Here is a 19,455-nt window from a genome sequence, read left to right as displayed (position 1 = left end):
TCTGATGGACTAATGTGGGCCAGCTGGCTGTTTTTCCCCTCAGAGCTGCTTGATGAACTGCATTCACGTGCTCAGAACAGAGGACAATATGAGGGCAGTGTGTGTGTGTGTGTGTGTGTGTGTGTTTGAGAACTTGAAAGTTCATGACCTCAGCATGCAAGGCTTTAACAGAGCCCTCGTTTGTTTTGAGCAGGGTGAGGAGTGTACGTCCTTGTGCAACCTTTTGTCTGTGCCACCCTGCCCTGCTAACATGAACAGTGCCACCCACACACACACCCACACACACACACACACACATCTGGTGTCAGACTGTGGCTTGAATATTGATAAGGTTATTTTGGGCGTCCATCACGAACCACTGTTGACAAAAACACTGTGGCTCATATCATGAGCTAAATATTATCATCTAGCGCAACATTCCGGGTTATTGTAGAGCAGGCCAACTGATTTTGATATTGGAGTATCCAAAAGATCATGAATGAATCATGAACAAATATCTAACCTGTGGAGAAGGAAAAAAACAGTGCTAATGAAAGGAAACATGACTATAGAGAAAATTAGTCAGTGTTGCATTTATTCAATAAAAGTTTTAACTACAACTAAATAAATTAAGACATTAAATGCATTTTAAGTTTTTCCTCCAAAACCCGGTTACATTGTGCAACAATTTTTTTTTTTAATTTCACATTTATCGTTTCTAATCTTTGATAGTGGAAAGACTAAATGCCTTTACATATCGAGAATGATTTGTTTGTGTGATTTATTTGAAAGTCAGTAAATGAATTTGAACACATTTAGAAATACTGTTTTGCACACCAAGAGCAGGGGTGAGAATTATTTGTGTAATTATATAATTCCAGTTTTTATTCTATTTTATTTGCCCCTCGTTTTATTTTTGCAAACTTGACATGAACTTAATGGCCAGTCACTGTGGCATGTGGCAGTAGTTTGTATACTGTGACTAGGTGCCCAAAGGTAGATATGTACAAAAGGCAACAGTCACTTGTTGCCTATACTTAGCAAGCTTAGCCTTAGCATAGCAATGTATACCACACCCTTATGTACCTGTATAAATATTTAAAACCAGTGAAATTCAAGGTGTAATTTCACTTTTCACTTCTGAATGTTTTGCACTCATTTACTTGAGTTCTGTTCATTTTCTTTACCAGGCAAATGAAGCTGCAGCCTACAAGGCTGGTTAACGTAGCTACTGGTAGCTAACATTAACGACACTGTAAGGGACCATGCAAGCAATATCCACCAGTGTTTTCTGGCAACAGCAAAACATGTTGTTGTTGTTGGTTAGTGTAGTGGTTAACACCTTTGCCTTCTAAGCTGTAGACTGGGGTTCAATCCCCCACCAGGGCAGGCACCCTACAGTATACCAATTAAGGTACTTGGGCAAGACTCCTAACACCACCTTGGCCTACCTGTGTAAAATGATCAAATTGTAAGTCGCTCTGGATAAGAGCGTCAATCAAATGCCATAAATGTAAATGTAAATGTTGTTGTTATCATAGAAGCCTTTCTTGCAGTAACTCATTGTAATGCCTGTTTGATTCACAGTTTTGACTCATGCAGTCTGGTTTTGATTTCAGTTCAGGTAGCTTGACATGGAATGAGGAAGGTTTTGATTTCTGTGACCGTTCAGTTTTGTTTCTGTGCTAATTTATTTTTAATGGTATGCCTTTTACATGCACTGGTAGTAATGCATCATAAAGCCCATTGTGCATTTTGTAAGTGGGCATACACAAAGCCTACTTTGTATATAGCATGCTGTTACTATCTTAAAAATATCAGGCGTCTCCAAACTGAAAACTTCACAGGAGAAGGGAAAACATTCTTAAATGTGAATGGAAGTTAATGGTACACACTACCATTCAAAAGGCTGGAATCACTTGCTAAGTTGCTGTGCTTTATTTAATAATAACTTATACAGGGTAGATCGATATACTTTGTTAGACGCCAGAAGGTTTTTACAATTATCAAGAAGTTTTTAAATGACTGTGAATGCTCATTTCATTCTAAAGTTTTACTGCTTTCTCAGTCGTTCCAAAATCCTCCACAGCCTAGTGCATCATATTAAACACATCTAAAACTTCATTTTTATAGCTTCCTGCTAATTGGTTGAAATGCATGAAGTTGTAAAGTAGTAGCAGCATAATAGAATCGTTTCGTACACATATCTTCAAAAGATTTTTTCTATTCTTGAAAACAGTGATTCCTCCATGTTGAATTATGATTCTGAACTTAGGAACAGTGGTGTGTCTGCATATCACATCTATGCCTCTGTCCTCAGGAATAGTCATCATTTGTAAACAGCAGCTATGCTATCAACAATTGTGATCTAGCTCTAAAATGAATGGAATAAAAGGTGTTCCTGTAAACAGAACTGTTTATGTGTTCTGACAAAGTGCTGACTGTGATGCTTTAATCTTTGCACTTTACTGGTAGTGTGACCAGTCAGAGGCATTTTGACATTATAATAAGGGTCAGCAAAGAATAATTAGTTGATGCTATGTTTTTGTTTGAATGATTTAAAGGCACCTCTCCTTGGATCACCACCTTATTGTGGTGGAGGGGTTTGCGTGCTTGAATGATCTTAGGAGCTATGTTGTCTGGAGCAAAAGCTCCTGGTAGGGTCTCCCATGGCAAACTGGTCCTAGGTGACAGGTCAGACAAAGTGTGATCCATAATAACCCCTATGAAGACACAAAAACTGGACTTGTGTACCCTGCCCGGAACAGGGTTACCGGGGCCCCACCCTGGAGCCAGGCCTGGGGGAGGGGCTCGCCAGCGAGCGTCTGGTTGCCGGGTATTTACTCATGGTGCCCAGCCGGGCCCAGCCCGAAGGAGTTACATGAGTCCCCCCTCCCATCGACCCACCACCAATCGGAGGGGCAGTAGTAGGGGTTCGGTGCGTTGTGGATCGGGCAGTGTCCGAAGGCGTGGGCCTTGGCGTTCTGATCCTCGGTTGCTGAAACTGGATTTTGGAACTTGGAACGTTACCTCACTGGCGGGGAAGGAGCCTGAGTTGGTGCGCGAGGTTGAGAGATACCGGCTGGATATAGTCGGGCTCACCTCAACACACAGCTTGGGCTCTGGGTCCAATCTCCTTGAGAGGGGCTGGACTTTATTCTTTTCTGGAGTTGCCCATGGTGAGAGGCGGCGGGCAGGTGTGGGCTTTCTCATAGCCCCTCGACTCGGTGCCTGTATGTTGGGGTTTTCTCCGGTGGACGAGAGGGTAGCTTCCCTACGCCTTCGGGTTGGGGAACGGGTCCTGACTGTTGTCTGTGCTTATGCACCGAACAGCAGTTCAGAGTACCCAGCCTTCTTAGAGTTCTTGGGAAGGGTGCTTGAAAGTGCTCCTCCTGGAGACTCTATTGTCCTACTGGGGGACTTCAACGCTCACGTGGGCAATGACAGTGAGACCTGGAGGGGTGTGATTGGGAGGAATGGCCTCTCTGATCTGAACCCGAGTGGTGTTCAGTTTTTGGACTTCTGCGCAAACCACAGGTTGTCCATCACGAACACCATGTTTGAACACAAGGATGTCCATAAGTGCACATGGCACCAGGACACCCTAGGCCGCAGTTCAATGACTGACTTTGTAGTCGTGTCATCGGACTTGCGGCCATGTGTTTTGGACACTCGGGTAAAGAGAGGAGCTGAGCTGTCAACTGATCACCACCTGGTGGTGAGTTGGATCAGGTGGTGGGGGAAGATGCCGGTCAGACCACGCAAGCCCAAACGTATAGTGAGGGTTTGCTGGGAACGTCTAGCAGAAGAACCTGTCAGATTGATCTTCAACTCACACCTCCGTCAGAACTTTGACCAGATATCGGGGGAGGTGGGGGACATTGACTCAGAATGGGCCATGTTCTGTTCCTCCATTGCTGAAGCGGCTGACTGTAGCTGTGGCCGTAAGGTAGTTGGTGCCTGTCGGGGCGGTAATCCTCGAACCCGGTGGTGGACACCCCAGGTGAGAGATGCCGTCAAGCTGAAGAAGGAGTCCTACCGGGCATGGTTGGCCTGTGGGACACCAGAGGCAGCTGGCAGGTATCGACAGGCCAAGCGATCTGCGGCTTCAGTTGTCGCCAAGGCAAAAACCTGTGTATGGGAGGAGTTTGGTGAGGCCTTGGAAACTGACTTTAAGTCGGCTCCGAAAAGATTCTGGCAAACCGTCAGGCGACTCAGAAGGGGAAAGCAGTGTGCCACTAGCACTGTATATAGTGGAGATGGTGTGCTGCTGACTTCGACTGAAGACGTCATTGGGTGGTGGAAGGAATACTTTGAGGACCTTCTCAATCCCACCGACACGTTCTCCAGTGAGGAGGCTGAGTCTGGGGACATGGGAATAGGCTTGTCCATTACTGAGGCCGAAGTCGCTAAGGTAGTTAAGAAGCTCCTTGGTGGCAAGGCTCCAGGGGTGGATGAGATCCGCCCTGAGTTCCTCAAGGCTCTGGATGTTGTGGGGCTGTCTTGGCTGACACGCCTTTTCAACATTGCGTGGACATCGGGGGCGGTGCCACTGGATTGGCAGACTGGGGTGGTGGTGCCTCTTTTTAAAAAAGGGGACCGGAGGGTGTGTTCCAACTACAGGGGAATCACACTCCTCAGCCTCCCTGGCAAGGTCTATGCAGGGGTACTGGAGAAGAGAGTCCAGCTTATAGTCGAACCTCGGATCCAGGAGGAACAGTGCGGGTTCCGCCCTGGTCGTGGAACACTGGACCAACTCTTCACCCTCTCCAGGATTCTGGAGGGTTCATGGGAGTTTGCCCAACCAGTCCACATGTGCTTTGTGGATCTGGAGAAGGCATTCGACTGTGTTCCCCGGGGTATTCTGTGGGAGGTGCTTCGGGAGTACGGGGTACATGGCTCTTTGCTACGAGCCATTCAGGCCCTGTACAAACAAAGCTGGAGTTTGGTTCGCATAGCCGGCAGTAAGTCAGACTCGTTCCCAGTGAGAGTTGGACTCCGTCCGGGCTGCCCTTTGTCACCGATTCTATTCATAATTTTTATGGATAGAATTTCTAGGCGCAGTCAAGGGATGGAGGGTGTCCGGTTTGGTGACCTCAGGGTCACATCGCTGCTGTTTGCAGATGATGTGGTCCTATTGGGGACATCAGGCCGCGAACTTCAGCTTTTGCTGGATCGGTTTGCAGCCGAGTGTGAAGCGGCTGGGATGAGAATCAGTACCTCTAAATCCGAGACCATGGTTCTCAGGCGGAAAAGGGTGGAGAGCCCTCTCTGGGTCGGGGATAGGCTCTTGCCTCAAGTGGAGGAGTTCAAGTATCTCGGGGTCTTGTTCACGAGTGATGGTACAAGGGAGCGGGAGATTGACAGGCGGATTGGTGCTGGGTCAGCAGTGATGCGGGCTCTTTACCGATCTGTTGTGGTGAAGAAAGAGCTGAGCCATAAGGCAAGGCTCTCGATTTACCGGTCGATCTACGTTCCCACCCTCACCTATGGTCATGAGCTTTGGGTAATGACCGAAAGAATAAGATCGCGAATACAAGCGGCCGAAATGAGTTTCCTCCGCAGGGTGTCTGGACTCTCCCTTAGAGATAGGGTGAGAAGTTCAGTCATCCGGGAGGGACTCGGAGTAGAGCCGCTGCTTCTTCACGTCGAGAGGAGCCAGCTGAGGTGGTTCGGGCATCTGGTTAGGATGCCTCCTGGACGCCTCCCTCGGGAGGTGTCACAGGCGAGTCCACCTGGGAGGAGACCCCGGGGAAGACCCAGGACACGCTGGACACGCGCCTCGGAATCCCCCTTGGAGAGCTGGTGTAAGTGGCTGGGGAAAGGGAGGTCTGGGCTTCATTGCTTAGGATGCTGCCCCCACGACCCGAACCCCGGTGAAGTGGAAGATAATGGATGGATGGATGGATGGATGGATGGATGGATGGATGGATGGATGGATGGATTTAAAGGCATCACGTTTTCCTTCCTCTGTTTTTATCTCTTTGTCTTTTTCTCTCTGTTTTGCTTTATGGGCCTTGTTTATGGACTTTGGTAGGAGCAGTTTGTTTCAGTCAGGCCCATTCACAGGCAGCCGAAGGGTACCAAAGGGGCAACATGAATGTAAAATAGCTAAATAAATATTTTATTGTTTTCGTTATTTAATTTTATTTATTCATTTTTAAACCACTTTATTGGGGTCTGGTGAAATTCGTCTTACATACATACCTAAACTTTTCATATGCCGACAAAAATGATCTGCAGTATCCTCGTGCTCCTGTGGTTTCGAATTGAGATTTTTTTCTCCAGAGCTTCATTCAGATCATATCTCTGTGTGCATATGTGTGTTTATTCATTCTGCATTCTTGTATAAATACGTGTATGTGCGTGTTTGCACTCATGAGCTGGAATGCAGCCAGTTGCTTAGTGCTTTGGAATTGCTTTAACAAAACGCAAACAGCATAAATAGATGAAAAGAACGTTACTTTGACAGACAGCAGTATGAATAACTACAGGGCTTGAGCAAGAAGTGGTTGATGGCTATCAGATCTCATACTTGCTTGTGTTTTTTGTCTGTATGCAGACACATGAGCATGTGTGCGTACCAGAAATGGCACAATGCCATTTTCTACTCTCCCCAAAGTGATACTGAAACCTTCAGCATTAGTGGATATCAAAGCCAGTGTGATATTTAAAATGAGCTGTTTCAGTTGAAGCGCTTCTCTTCCCCACCTTTTTCCATACTTCTGCATTATTAAGTGAAAGACGCGGTTATAGAGAGTGACCAAGTCAGCATTGTTCACAGTGGTGGTAATGGGAAACAGATGTCTGAAAAGTTGAATGTCTCTAAAAACTACCTCACAGAAAGTTCTAACAGGAAATGGGTATACATATAGTGCCTTATACATTGTTTTGCAAAAGTTTCCAGATAACATTTTGACCTAAAATGTATATTTTGAAATGCATTCATGGCTGAAAGGTACATGCAGGTTGTTGTGAGGCTAAATAGTAACCAGATATTTTTTCCAGCAACATATAAAAACATAGAATACATGTACAGGTTTGCTGGTTATTAGTAAACGAAATACATGAAAATAAAAATTCTGATTGAGCAGATCCTGGTTTCTATAATCAGCACTCTAAAGAAATCTGAGTGTGAACCATTTCACGTGGAATCAGTACGAATAGCTTAATTATTGGAAAAAATATGTGGAATTCCTCAATGAGAGCATTTACATTAGACCATCTTAAAGAAATCATAATTCTAGTATGATGCTTAGCTTGCCACTTGTAACCTGTAACATTAGGTTGTATGTGGCTGCTGTTGTTACAGATTTACTTTGCTTTACGTTACACTACAAGCAATTTTGTGATATTTCGGGCTATATTTGTTAAAGCATCGGATCAGATTCATTCTTTTTTTTCCTTCCAATATCTGGAATTTGCCAAATGCTAGTACTGTGCCAACTCTGGAATGTACCTGTGTATAGTTCGAAATAGGAGGTTTGACTGCCTTCTGAGCTTTGAGATATTGAGATTTCAATAGATGATTTAGAAGTGCACTGATCTAGTCACTGCACACAGGCCCTTATTCATAAAAGTTGCATAAAAAGAGTACGCATATAACCACTTTAATGCTATAAGTGCTACTCTGATTCAGGAAACTTTCTTATGAACTGGAAAGAAGAAGAGATTTGATTGCAAATGAAGAATAAGCTTCGGTTTGTGAAATGAAGTGCCAGTTTGCCAGGACCTCATTTACATATTATTTATATGGTGCACACAATGCAGATGTTTCTGTAGGGTGCCAGTAAAATGGCAACGTTTTAGCAGCTTGTGAGCCACTGGTTAAGCTCATAGGTGGAGTTTGAGGTTGAGCAGTAAATGCACAGCTGTCCCTAATGAACAAACTTTATAATGTAAAAGTAAGTGACTGGAGAGAAAGTAAAATATATAAAACAACTTAGTCTTTTAAGTGACTGTCTGTGTCTGTCTGTCTGCCCTGCGATGGACTGGCGACCTGTCCAGGGTGTATCCTGCCTTCCGCCCGAAGACTGCTGGGATAGGCTCCAGCACCCCCCCCGCGACCCTGACGGAAAAGCGGCTTAGAAAATGGATGGATGGATGGAACTTTAGTCTTTTAGAAACAGTAGAATGATGTGATAGTGTGGTGTGATTATTTTCCTAAAATAACATTTAAATGCTGTATTACTGCAGTGTGTGAGATGCATTTGCAGTAACTGTGTTTTGCATTTTTTTTTACAATCAGATTGGACCATATGCAACTTTGATAAATAAGGGCCACTATGACAGCCAGGAGACACACTACTTTCTATTAGCCAAAGTTAAACATGAATAACATTATTTTCTTTTTATGGATCAAGCTGGCATTTTAAATAAAAAACAAACAGTTGCCCCCTCAAATAACATGAAGTAAAATAAAGTGCTGCATTGAAAGTAAGAAACATAATCATGCCACAACATGTTGGCACAGTTGTAGCAGAAGCATTTGAATACAGGGTCATACAGTTACATCATAAAAATGCACAATAATAATAACATTTTGGCCAATTGCTGATCATCAGATTCCCAACTTGGCAGGTTCATGTGACTTATATGTTGGTAGTTCTGCGAAATAATGACAGCAATGTTATGTATGTGTTTATATTCACAGGCGTATGCAGTAGGAGGATATGATGGTCAGTCTTGTATCAGTAATGTGGAGGTGTATGACTCTTTCTCCAACCGCTGGACGGAGGTGGCCCCTCTGAAGGAAGCTGTGAGCTCTCCAGCTGTAGCCAGCTGTGCAGGGAGACTCTTTGTCATCGGTGGCGAGCCAGACGAGAACAGCTGCACAGACAAGGTGAGGGGGGGAAACTGTTGTGGTGTTGTGGATTTGCTCACCTCACCCAACCGTTGGTTGCTTTGTGGTGTGTAAAATGCAAATTTGGTTGTCCAGAGTTAAAGAGAATGCGGAGTTATAGTCCAGTGCTCTGCTGAAATTCAGGTAAGAAATAGCCTAACCTTGTGGGGTTTTTTTTTGTTTGTTTGTTTGTTTTTAAACAATCTCTTCCATCTCCTCAACAAACATTACAGTGTCTTTTTTGAATATGGATGTGACTCATAACCACACCACATATCAACATCTGATTTAGCTCAGAAATTCTCAGCGTTTTCATCTCTCTTCACCTGAATCGTCTTTAGTCTACTCCAACTCCCACCATGCACAACTGCTGCTGATCTCCATAGAAATCAATGGAAAGCAAAATGAAAATTGCTTTGCTCTGCTGGAATATAAAAGAACTGTTAGTCATGAGATAGGCCCTATTATTAAAAGATTAAAAGGATGACTGGTAAGAACAGAGAACACTTGATGTTCTTTGAACAAGTCTGTTGAGTTGGAGGGGTGAATAACACAGCAGAGGGCTTGCTGAAGTGGTCATGCTGCATTTGATGGTGATGGAAATTCACAGTAGTTTTATAATAATGAATGTAAATTAAGGCAGTGACTGAATATTGTGGGAAAATAGCTTGACCACTTTGGTCTGTCAATCCTCACTTGTTGTTATGCTCTCATGCAGCTGTGCTTCGATTCCAGTGGACTGGAGTTTGGATTAAAATACATTAAGTTTTAAAAAAATACTCCAAACAATGTTGAGACCCTTATAATGAAAGAATTTATTGTTCTTGCTTGTAGTATGTAAAGCTATGCTCTCAAAAAAAAGGAAGGTTCCTCAAGGGCACTTAAGTAAAGAAAAAGGTTCTATATAGAACCATACATTCTCAAAGAACCCTTTTGATGATGAAAGTGTTCTTTTCATCATGAAATGGTTCTTCAGATTGATGGAGAACCTTCTAGGTTTCCAGAAAGTTCTTTGTAGAGCCATCTACAGCACATTTTCCAGTAATCTGAAGAGCCATTTCGGGATGCAAAGAGCCCTTTAGCCATACAAAGGGTTCTCCGAGTGTTCATAGTTCTATATAAAACCATTTTCTTTACTAAAAAACCCTTGAAGAACCATCATTTTTAAGTGTATAGGGCTTCCCAAAATGGGGCCCATGGGCCAAAGTTTGGCCTGCCCATCCATCTATATGATAAGAGAACAAAAGCATTTTTATACAACTTCTACTTTTTATATGGCTAATTTAGATACAAAAATATGAATTAATATGATGTAGACATCTCCGACTTAAACCCAACTACAATCTTTATTTGTAAACTGCTTTGTCTTCATGAACCCTATGTGGAAACTACGCTAGAGGCATTTTGAATGGGAGGCAACATGAATGTGGATTCAATTTAAAGTAATCATAAACCGCATATAGCATACACTCTTACCAAGAGAAGCATTCCGATCATGCTTCAGAGAACAAGTTTTCCCCCAAGGCGGCAAGAAAAGCTAGCTTTACTGACCAAACAGAAATTTGAATCACACTCTCCAGCATGCCAGGCTGTAATGTTACCCACCATACTATATAGTTGGCATGACCCTTAGAGTTATATGTCTGTTAGAGCTTCTCAGAGTCTTGTACAAATCCCTGTTTGTACAATAAGAAGAAATGGTTTCCCTTACTGCTGTTTGGTTGGTTGTCATCCAAAATATCGACATTAAGCAATGTGGTGTTTTCTTAAAGAGAAACTGCTATGACATACCGATGACAGGTCTGTCTGTGCATATGCCTAGTCACTGAACTGTTAGTAAGAAATAATCGATTAAATCAGTAAGCCACACCAGGTCATTTTACAATTATAATGTTACAATGTTACAAAGGCCCACCAATCGCCATTACGCCAGCAGAATGGAAATCAGTCATTTTGTTTTAGTCCACCTCAAACTGATGGAAGCCCAAATTTTACCAGATGCTTTTTGACAAGGCACCATTTTTCTATCATACAACTACTACTACTACTGTAATGATGATAAGAAGAAGAAGAAGAAGAAGAAGAAGAAGAAGAAGAAGAATGTTCAGTAATTGTTCAAGTAGGTCAAGTTACCTTATTTAAACAGTACAAGTATAGAGGACTCTTATTATGGTAGCAGTGGCATACAAAGCACTGCTACACAAGTGTCATCCAGTGCTGACAAAGGAGTAGTAGTGCATAAATCTCTGGATTATTTGATTTAATTTAATGATTCTCAAATGGTGTCTACTGCTGTGTCCTGAGATAACCTATGAAGACAGATTTGACTATGTCTTCAGATAGGTCTAAATCAGAATAATAACAGTCTGTTATTAGTGTACTAACATATCTAACAGATGATGATTTCAGACACTGATAAATCACATGTATAGGATTGGTGACCACTGGTCTAGGAATACATAGCAATAAGACTTCATTTACACACATCCTGATTTTTCTGAAACTGTGTTTTCCCCCTCCACACCAAATCCTCACCCAGCATTTTTGAAAATCTCTGTTCACACAAAACTGTTCACAAAACAATGCCAGCCAAGTAGGAGTTAATAATATACTTTTTAAAAAGTTCCTAAATGATTTTTGGCTTTATAAAACCTGTATAAAACCACTACCATTATTTAAAACAGTTCTTTACAATCATATGTTTCATTTGCACTTCTGTTTCCTAAAGAGTTAACCATTGAAAGGTTCTCACACAGAAGGGAATCACATAGAAGATTCAAGCAAAACTGTACACTAAAGTTTGAGCAAAAAAAACACTTGTTCTTTAGCTGCTAGCATGCCTGCTAATAGAGCACTGGCATTATAGCTTCAAAGCTAGCAAACTGATAGTTCTAAATGTAGTAGTCAACACATAATGCTGGGTGACTTGATCATCACCTGGAAGAGTAAATAGCTAAATAAAGCTGCTTAAACAGCACGATAAAGGAATGAAATCCACCTGAAGTCAAACACAGCTCGACCTCGAATGCAAATACTCACCGCTATGTTATTTCATCATATTTTCACCTATGATGTGTTTCAATCTGCTTTCTTTCATTATTGTTAACCTTATATTGGTAGTGTTGGTAGGGTATGACGGCAGTCTAGCAAAAAAGCATTTAAACACTATAAAAACGCTAATAAATGTTGACTTTCTTGATCACCTTCCAAGATGAAAATTTAGCTTGTCTGGTTTGACAAAACAAGAAGATGCAATATGGTAATACACATGTTCAGTGAGCAATTCAGTTGGTCATTAATAATATTCTCAATAAGCAGTTCTTCTGCTAAGCAATTGTTAGCAACATTGTTGGCCACATAACTGTCAAAGATTATTGCATTAACAGCACCGTGGCCTCAAATAACTTGGGGTAATAGTTTTTATGCTTGTTTATTTTAACTTTGACCATGTCTCAGCCAATCAGATCTTAGAAACAGAACTGTTTGCTTTGGAAATCAAACTAACTCATGCTGTTGCTGTCGACTGCAGTAACAGCAGACAGAGGTCCAGCCTACGTCACCATGTCGGCTTGCACACACAGCTGCTGCTGCATGAGCTTTTCTGTCTTTCACCTTTCCTCTGAATGAAGCAACCTACACACAATCAGTCGAGGGGAACCTCACTGCTCCATTCAGCATCGGTGTGCTATTTAAACAGACCCCCATCTGTTTGAAACTCGCTTTATCAGCTCAGGTTGTTGTTCGTATTCTGTTGTCCATGGAAGAGGCAGATGGTGAGCAAGAAGCTTCTGAGCTTTCTTTTTAGCAATGCATTTATTTTTAGAGGATTCAGGACAAGCAAAATGGTCACATTTAGGCCTGCCAGAACAGATGGGCTGGAGACCTGGATGTATCGTGTTTCTAAGAGTTGGAGCGCTAATCAGGATCAGAGTGTAATTCTCATCAGGATAGAAAAGGCAAACACTAATCATATATCAGCACAATACTACTACTACTACTACTACTACTACTACTACTACTAATAATAATAATAATAATAATAATAATAATAATAATAATAAATAGCAGTGAGTCATTCTTTCATGTAGTTGATCAAAATTTAATCATCTAGTGCTCAAATTTGAACCTAAAGAAAGATTTATTTCCCCATTCAAGTAGTGCTTTTGGTTATAGCTGTACAGGTGGACAAAATAAGCTCATCAGTATGTATTTATTACTTTCAGTATTTTCATAACATGGTTTTCATCATGTGAATGCAAAGTTTACATGAACTTAAGATCAGAATCATTTGATTTCCATAGGAAACCAGTTTCCAGTTTTTGTTACTGATGGCAGTAGTAATAGTAATACTAGTAGTAGTGATAATACTAGTTCTACTCTACCATCATCACTACAACTACTACTACTACTAATAATAATAACAATAATAATGATAATACCAGTAATGATAATAATAAATAATGTCTACTATATTACCATGGTACATATTGTAGCACAGGTGAAGACACAAGGCAAGATAAGTCATTGTAGACAAAGTAAACACACAAACCCCATACAGTCATTTGTTTGCTGAAAGTTGGCTTTATTGGTTTGAGTCAGTTGGACCATCTGCTCTTTCAAGTAATCTCACTTCCACTGGTTTGTGGAAAAAGCAGCTATTCAGCTATAACCTGTCTCTGTAACAGGAGCTGAACACATCCCATTTAAGCCCAGTCATGGCATATGGAGGACTGGCGTGTGTGTGTGTGTGTGTGTGTGTGTGTGTGTGTGTGTGTGTGTGTGTGTGTGTGTGTGTGTGTGTGTGTGTGTGTGTGTGTGTGTGTGTGTGTGTGTGTGATTGATGGCAGATAGGAATTCTTTTTTTCTTGGATTGTCTCTTTCAGGTATCAAATAACACCTCACACACTGAGTCCTCTCAGTCTTCAATAATGTCTCCCACACTGACTCTCCTGTTTCACCTCTGATCTAATTTCTGCATTCTTTACCAGCCATCTGCTGCAGAGAGGAAGAGAGAGAAAGGGACACGGTAAAAAGGAGAGAGAGAGGGAGTTTTGTCTAGATTTTCAAATCCAGATTTTAACCCCAACCCTTATTCACCCCATCTGATCCATCTAATGATTGCTTTCAGAAACCATGATTAGCTGAATGAGAAGTGTTAGATTTAGGTTGGAGGTGAAACTTGAATGAAGGTAGATCTCCTTGAGGAGGCTTACGTGTTTGCTGGTTTAGAAACATATGCAAATAAATCCTTCACACATTTACATATTTCTGAAACTGCATTTACCCTCCACACTAAAAATCCCCACGCTTAGCTTCTCTCTGCACACACAAAACCAGGTTCATCATTGCTTCTTAGCTTTATGAAACAATTCAATTGTATACTCTTTAAACTCTAAAAAACTGTTCTTCACAATCGCAAATCTCATTTGCAATAATGTTTTTAAAGAGCTGTCCATTGAAATGTTCTTTAGGGAACTAAAAGTTGTCCTTGTGGAGCATCACTCCAAAGAACACGTTGTCCATTTAGCACCTTTTAAAATCTGATATCAAACACCTTGAGAAAAATGTTCTGAGCATGTGTGTTGTGCAAAATGTGAAGCACAAACTCAGAGACAGCAACAACCCAATGGCCAAGTCTAAAGATTTTAACCAAATGAAGTGTGACAAAAAAAGGGATTAATATGTGTGGCATGATGGTGTAAAGATGTAGAAAGGTAGAGTAGGGCATAAACCACTGGGGGGTAAAAAGTAACAAGATTTTTTTTTTAGTTACACAGATTCAAGTCTGCAAATAATTTCTTCATAAGTATTTTTTGATTGTTGGGTTGTGTATACATCACAGACACACAACTGTACTGTTGACCTAGCCAGGCTATAGTACCGCCTCTACACAGCAGGGTTAGTTTTAACACACACAGCCTCCCAAAGTGAAACATGAGTCCATAAGTCCATACCCTCCCACATCACTTCAAAACAGTTCACTCTTTTTCAAGGTTTTTATACACAGAATCTTCAACAGTGAAACGTGTTACTGTAAATCATGTCAGAAGCACCCTCAGCACAGCAGTACAACAGAACCCATGCACAAGTTGACAGTATGATGTTAGAACATAAGATATGTTTAGCACACAAAAGCTAAAGAAAATCCACACCCTGAAGAGCATTTTCCTAAAGCTCTGTTTTCAGTGGCCTAAAACAATTTGTGCGTGGAGGAAAAGCCAAAACTATGCTTTAAAAAAATATCCACATACGCCAAACAGGCTGTACTACACCAGAGACATTACAAAGGAAGAGAAGACACCAGTCACTGCTTGACAGATGATCAGTAAAGCATGAAATGCTAAGCATGCCGTCTGTTTCCAGAGATATTCCTGCCCCTCAGTCAAAACGGCCAATCAGCTTGCTGGAGAAGCCACAAGCAGGAAAAGCTTTCCCTCTTTGGGGCGACAGAACAAGCCACTTTTTTTTTCTGCACAGTACAAACTTTTTAGGCTGTTTTGTCAGATTTCATCAGTGATTTCAAATATGTTTTTGAAACATTAATGTAGCATTCCAGTTTCAGTTTGGGTCTCTCCCCATTCATAGAAATAGGAGTCTGTTCTTGTATAACAGAAAATAACTCCCCGGGGGATGTTGCCGAGGGTGTTGCCAGGCTGCCCACTAGGTATTTTGACAAATCAAAAGTGTAAAAAAAAAAAGACTTGATGATAATCAGACTTTGAGTAAACATTTGTACGCTTGCTTGAGAAAAAGTAACGTTTGCTTGAGGTAAAAAAAAAAAAAAAAAAACAATGTGGTGATATTAGAAGGTATACAGACATGAAGTTGCCTGCTGCTCTTATTTGCCAGTGTGTCTTACCTTTCCACTCTTATGATGTAAAATACAGCCCGAAAATTAAACAAAAAAGTTGCTCAACAATTCTATTAATCTTTTTCCATATCCCTGAAGCCTGTTTCAGAAATGTGACGTAAAGGGATTTTCTTGTACACACCTGACTTTTGACAGCTGGATGGAAAACTAATGAATGCTGAGGAGAGGAAGGAAAGACATGAGTACATGTGAGACAGCAGGTGTAAGTAAGGGGATTAGAGAAAAGAAAACAAGAGATGGAGTGAGATAGGGCCACGCTAAATGAGGCATTGAAAGGAGATGGACAATTTCCACTAAAGAGATACCATTTTGTTTACAGGACAGAGATCACATCTTCAGATTGCTAGGTTTTTTTTCCCAGAACATTCCTGCTTCCCTTATGTAAGGGCATTGTCTCTCGCCCCAGTTTTGTTTACAATGTAACGTCTGTCAAGTGATATGTTTTCCAAGACCAGCGTATGTATGTGTGTTTGCCATGTCTCTGTCTAGCTGTTTCTAATGGATATAATATGATATATTCAAACAATACGTGTCTGTATGCATGTGTATTCAGTGTCATCTCATTTGACTCTTCACTTTCCCACATCATTCCTACAGTAGCTTATAGTAAATATGACAGTCAATCCTTCCACAGCCAGGATCATATTCCGTTTAATTCCATCCTTTTTTGTGCTTTGGGGCGTCTTCACTGTTCACAGGCAGTCCTTGTAGAAACAGTTACACTTTTCCAAAGAACAACATTTCTTTCGAAGTATAAAGCATTACTAGTAAGTTATATGTCCTCGAGGCTCAGCGTCAGAAGCCGATGCCCATGGACCACCTGATCTCCTTTGCACTAAGCTGTCCACAGCTAACGCGATTATGGCAGTTCCAACTTCTGTACATCAGTTTTTATCAGTCTGACAAATGAAATACTTTAGCAGGCAGTTGTCTGCACCGTGAAAGCAACAAGGCTTCCATTGGTTAAAAGTTTATACACTCTCTTGAGAACAGAAACGAGGTAAACTGTGATGGGAATGCATTTGCCAAATAAATGCGTAAATGCTCGTGTCTGGCTGTAGCTACAAAGCATGACGAAAAACAACAGGTAGCAGTTTACTAAAGTGGAAATTAAAATGTGCCTTTATCTGATCAAGCCAAAACATACTGATGGTATTAGAGTAGCTTCATGGCATACCGTGACAGCAATGAGCCTTTTAGAGCAAGATAATCACTAGATTGACAAAAGGCTTATGATGTTCACAGCATCATATTTTTCATTTTTATTTTTGAAGCATTTAGTGACTGTTAACCAAGATATCCTTTGCAAATGCGCATACCAGATTTGCTTCTGTTCCTTGTATTTCTGTTTTTGCTGTAGTAACAGGAAGAAAAAAAGGGAGAAAAATAATATATTTTATTTGTAACATGCTTTTCTTATACCTAGAAACCTGCAGAATAAAATCACAACACCAGACATGCACATAAATACTACGCACATAAGCTGTAGACAGTAGACACAAGCAGATTAATTAAAGCAATAAAACAAATGCAACAGTAATAAAATGAATAAAAATTGACATGAATAATGCATAGTGATGAAAGAATGTTTACTATCAGAATAACATGGTTTAAACCTCTTGAGACTTCTCGGGAAGAATTAATATGCATTAGTGAGGCTGCAGTGTGTGTGTGAGCAGTCTGTGTTATCATTTCCCTTTTTTTCTTAACCGGAGTAGAATATCACCCCTGTAGGAGGTTTTGATGGGGCACAGCTGTATTTATTAACACAGTTAGCTTCAATGTTTGTTTTTTTTCTGTCTCAAGCTTGTTGACACCTCCATTAATTTCACTAAATCTTTTAAAGCCTGCACCTCACAAGTAAGTAGTTAGTGGGTGGAGCTATACAATTTGCATGATAATCTGCATTCTTAGTAAATCTTACTCAGCCATGTTGTGGGTGGGTATTGCAGTAGTATCAAGGTGCATTTTGCACTGTGCTCATACGTATTACCTGACGATCTGTGTGCTTCTTGTATTTCTCGTAACACCTTGTATGTTTATGTAATGACAAAGGAGCATAGAACTGACTCATCTGTGTAGTCAGTGCCCATGTCTCAAGCACAGACTTCCATTCAGCCTTCAGAATTTGAGTTACTACTTTCATTTTGCTACTCTGTTCAAAAGTAATTACGTATTTACTTCACGCAGTAAGTTACAGTGAATTACACCCAGCATGGATGTTTTTTTTCTTCATGTGTTTTCTTTCTTTCATCAAATTCAAATACAATACCTCCTACCTAGAAATTCCTGACTTGTTTAACCTCTACAACTGAGATTCTATTATGATGCTCCAAAATCTAGACTACAGATGAGAGAGGAGGGTCCTCGGTAGGACTGTCCTATGAAGACTCCTTTATGTTACATAATGCAAAATGGAACAGTCTTTGTTACATCATGCAGCACGAGATTTGGTGGACAAAATGTAAATGTGTAAAGATGTAGACACTGATATGAATGATGTAATGTACAGTCTCTGAACCTTTTTTGGGTTAGATGCAATATATTTCCAAAAGTATTCACTGATCTGCCTTCACACACATATGAACTTGAGTGACATCTCATTCTTAATCCATATGGATTACAGCTTCAACTCTTCTGGGAAGGCTTTCCACAAGGTTTAGGAGTGTGTTTATGGGAATTTTTGACCATTCTTCCAGAAAAGCATTTGTGAGGTCAGAGACTGATGTTGGATGAGAAGGCCTGACTCAGAGTCTCTACACTAATTCAACCCAAAGGTGTTCTCTCGGGTTGAGGTCAGGACTCCAGACTCGCTCATCAATGCCTTTATGGACCTTGCTTTGTGCACTGGTGCACAGTCATGTTGGAACAGGAAGGGGCCATGCCCAAACTGTTCCCACAAAGTCTGGAGCATGAAATTGTCCAAACTTTCTTGGTCTGCTGAAGCATTAAGAGTTCCTTTCACTGGAACTAAGGGGCCCAGCCCAACTGCTGAAAAACAGCCCCACACCATAATTTTACACCACTGCATTTGACGCTTTGCATTGCACTTGGTGATGTAAGGCTTGAGTGCAACTGCTCGGCCATGGAAATCCATTCCATTAAACTCTACACACTGTTCTTGAGCTAATCTGAAGGCCACATAAAGTTTGGAGGTCTGTAGCGATTGACTCTGCAGAGAGTTGGTGACCTCTGCGCACTATGTGCCTCAGCATCCGTTGACCCCGCTCAGTCATTTTATGTGGCTGACCACTTCGTGCTATCGTTCCCAATCACTTCCACTTTGTTATAATATCACTGACAGTTGACTGTGGAATATTTAGTAGTGAGGAAATTTCATGGCTGGAATTGTTACACAGGTGGCATCCTATCACATTACCACGCTGGAATTCACTGAGCTCCTGAGAGTGACCTATTCTTTCACTAATGTATGTAGAAGCGGTCTGCATGCCTAGGTGCTTAGTTTTGTACACCTGTGGCCATGGAAGTGATTGGAACACCTGAATTCAGTGATTTGGATGGGTGAGGTTTATACTTTTGGCAATATTGTGTATGTGCACAAAGGATAATGGGCAGCAAAAGACTATGAAGGATATTCAGAGTCCTCATATTGTCAGTGTAGGCTGCATTTCTCAGTATTCCAACAATCTTTCTGATTAGGACATACTTTGATGGTGTAACGTTCTGGAAATTAAAATTTCCTAGACTGCAGCATGTAATCTCCTACTTACAAACACAAATGTGTCTAGAATTTCTGCACTTG

At 41.2% G+C, this 19,455-nt stretch overlaps 1 protein-coding gene across 1 annotated transcript in view; it reads left to right on the top strand.

Moving 5' to 3' along the window:
* Positions 1–19,455, top strand: part of klhl24a (kelch-like family member 24a) — a 45,535-nt gene that overhangs the window by 21,681 nt on the left and 4,399 nt on the right. Inside the window, exon 6 of the mRNA XM_017699191.2 lies at positions 8,633–8,821. Within this exon, the coding sequence (XP_017554680.2) occupies positions 8,633–8,821 (189 nt within the window). The remainder of the gene's footprint in view (positions 1–8,632; positions 8,822–19,455) is intronic.

This window comes from Pygocentrus nattereri, chromosome 19, assembly GCF_015220715.1.
Source record: "Pygocentrus nattereri isolate fPygNat1 chromosome 19, fPygNat1.pri, whole genome shotgun sequence".
In the NCBI taxonomy this organism is placed as follows: Eukaryota; Metazoa; Chordata; class Actinopteri; order Characiformes; family Serrasalmidae; genus Pygocentrus; species Pygocentrus nattereri.
Note: the sequence above shows the minus strand (reverse complement) of the source record. Positions and strands in the feature narration are given on the sequence as shown.